Raw genomic sequence first — 2944 nt, 5'->3', positions numbered from 1 at the left:
ACACAAATGAAGAAGAGATGGATGAAGATGATAGTAGATTTGATTATTGTGATGATTCTGACGGAACAGATTCTGAAGATGAGAAGTTTACCTTGTATGGAATTCCACCAGAAGAAGAGGATCATAAATTGCCAATGAAGAAAAGGAGTTCATCTTTTTATATTGAAGAAAATAAGGAACCTGTTGACGTCTCAAAAGTAGACTTGTCTTCTGTGAATTTGGCTGTTGGGCAAATGTATGATACAAAGGAGCACTTAGAAACACGGTTGAAGATACTAACCTTGGTACAAAGGTTTGATTATTTTGTTTACAAATCGAGACCAACACTATTGATTGTCAAGTGTTGGGTTAAAGGATGCAAGTGGAGGGTAAGAGCTGCAACAATAAATCACTTTCCAAAGTTTGAGGTCCGTGTGTTTATTTCAGCACATACATGTTCTGTAACAGAGCGCTCTACACGTGCCCGACAAGCAGATCATCATATTCTAGGAGAGTTGTACAAAGATTTTGTTGGTGGAGTTGGTCCCAAGGTACTCCCAATGCATGTTGCTGAAGCGTTAAATAAACGCTTTCAAATCAAGGTATAATTTTTCTATTTATTTAGCATTATTTAGATTATTTTGTTTAGCTTTATCATTTTTCCGTTTTTTTTTTCACAACAATGAAAAAAAAATATTTGTTGATGATAGATGGATTATTGGAAAGCATATCGAACGTTAAGGCATGCTCGCGAGTTGGTCAGGGGTAGTCCAGAGAGTGGTTATGAGCAGCTTCCTACATATTTGTATATGATAAAAAGGGCAAATCCTGGAACTTTTACACAGCTTGATGTTGATGAAGCTCAAAGATTTAAGTACTGTTTTCTAGCATTTGGTGCAAGCATACAGGGATTTCCGTTTTTGAGGAAAGTGGTTGTTGTGGATGGTACTTTTTTACAGGGAAAATACTTAGGGACACTACTGACAGCAACAGCTCAAGATGGCAATTTTCAGATTTTTCCAATTGCTTTCGCCGTGGTTGATACAGAGAATGATGAATCATGGGAATGCTTTTTCAAGCAACTCAGCTGTGTGATACCTGATGATGAAAGTCTTTCCATTATTTCTGATAGGCACAAATCAATTGGGAAAGCTATTAAAAAGGTTTATCCGAAGTCTAGTAGGGGAATATGCACATACCATATGTACAAGAATATTTTGGTTCGGTTTAAAGGTCGAGCAGAATTTGCTTTGGTTAAAAAGGCGGCAAATGCTTTTAGACTGATCAACTTTCAAACCACATTTGATCAGATAGAAGCCATGAATCCAACACTACATGAGTACCTCGTGTACATTTCCCAGGTGATAGGTACAACTTTGCTTACAAGCAACATTGCAGAATCAATGAATAAGGTCATGTCACATGATAGGAGATTTCCTATTGTACAACTATTGGAAGAAATAAGGTCCATGATGACTAGGTGGTTTTCAGATAGAAGGACTGATGCATTGAAGATGACAACAGACTTGACTCGTGGTGTAGAGAAAATTCTCCAGGTCTGTTCGTTTTCATCCTTTCTTAGCAAGTGGAACATCTCTGCATGTTGTCAATTTGAAAGATAAAAAGTGTACGTGTCGCAAGTTTGACTTGGAGAAACTCCCTTGTGCACATGCAATTGTGGCCGGTGAATTCAGAAACATTTCTCGCATTTCAATGAGTCATCCTTATTATCGGAAACACTACATTCACGCTTCCTACGAGAATGCCATCATGCCAAGGGAGCTTGATAAATCTGTTCCTGGACATGTGATAACGAAGGTATGTAGACCACCGATTCCAAACAACAACCAGGTAGACCAAAGAATTCAAGAATCAAATCGGCATTGGAAATTGCAATGGAAAAGAAGAAGCCAGGAAAACAATACACATGTGGTAATTACAACCAAGTAGGACATAATCGCAAGACATGTACTCTATAATTTCCTAGTTTTTGTTATCTTCCCAAGTTCTCTTTATATTTTTGTTGAAAATGACGATGCTTTCATTGACATAGAACTCTTTTTAGTTCAAAGTTCTTTTATATTCTCCACTTCTTTTGTTTGTAACAATTTAAAATTTAAAATGAGTATATGCTTTACTCATGGGAAAAATAAGAGAAATAGTCTACAAGTTATATTATCATCATTCACGTTCAAATTCACATGCAAAAGAAGAATAGTCTACAATGATAATGTTATTACAAAACGTAAGGCAATGAAACAAAATAGTCTACAAGGACTCATCAACTAAGGAAGGGATGATAATAGCTTTAGCTCGAGGATATGAATCAGTCATATTAGGTGGTATGGCTAATTCTCTGACTTCGTCGTATAATTCCGCTGCAAGCTTAATCCGAAGAGCCAACATGTTCTCATCGCAAATCCCATCAAATGTTTTCCCAAGAGCTAAACATTCAATGTACTTAAGAGCATACACACCACAATCACCTGGATTTTCATTCCGAGGAACATTTTTCTTCACCCTTCTCAATTCCAACATTGCTCTACTCTTCTTACAGATCGTCTCAGGAATCATGTTACTTAACATCGCTGGAATCATTCGCCTTAAAGGCAAACAGTCAATGGCCATTTGATCATCACTCACCATGGTTGAAATGCTATCATAGATGTGAATCTTCTTACCCCGCAAGTCAATATCCAAAGCCACCCAATGGTTCTCATTGACAAAAAGACCAGTGTATAAGTTATCCACATCAATCCACCACTTCTTGTTCGTAGCTGACTTAGGATATTCACCAAAAACGTGTTTCACATAGAAATCCCGAAACACAAAATTCTTAGGCCCCATATCAAACTGCATGTAGTCATTCTTCCATGTAGTGATTAGATCTTGGTGTCACAAAGCTATGCGTTGTTTATGATACGGACAAGGCTCACGCATATATCTTCGCCGGAACATAGCCATT

General features: G+C 37.4%; 1 protein-coding gene across 1 annotated transcript; it reads left to right on the top strand.

Annotated features, from left to right (window-relative positions):
• On the top strand, positions 690-2044 carry LOC104772855. The gene is made up of 3 exons (XM_010497416.2): positions 690-1535; positions 1621-1797; positions 2033-2044. Exons 1-3 carry the CDS (start codon positions 690-692, stop codon positions 2042-2044), a joined length of 1035 nt encoding a protein of 344 aa, XP_010495718.2.

Source organism: Camelina sativa, chromosome 20, assembly GCF_000633955.1.
Source record: "Camelina sativa cultivar DH55 chromosome 20, Cs, whole genome shotgun sequence".
In the NCBI taxonomy this organism is placed as follows: domain Eukaryota; kingdom Viridiplantae; phylum Streptophyta; class Magnoliopsida; order Brassicales; family Brassicaceae; genus Camelina; species Camelina sativa.
This window is presented reverse-complemented; position numbering and strand designations above follow the sequence as displayed.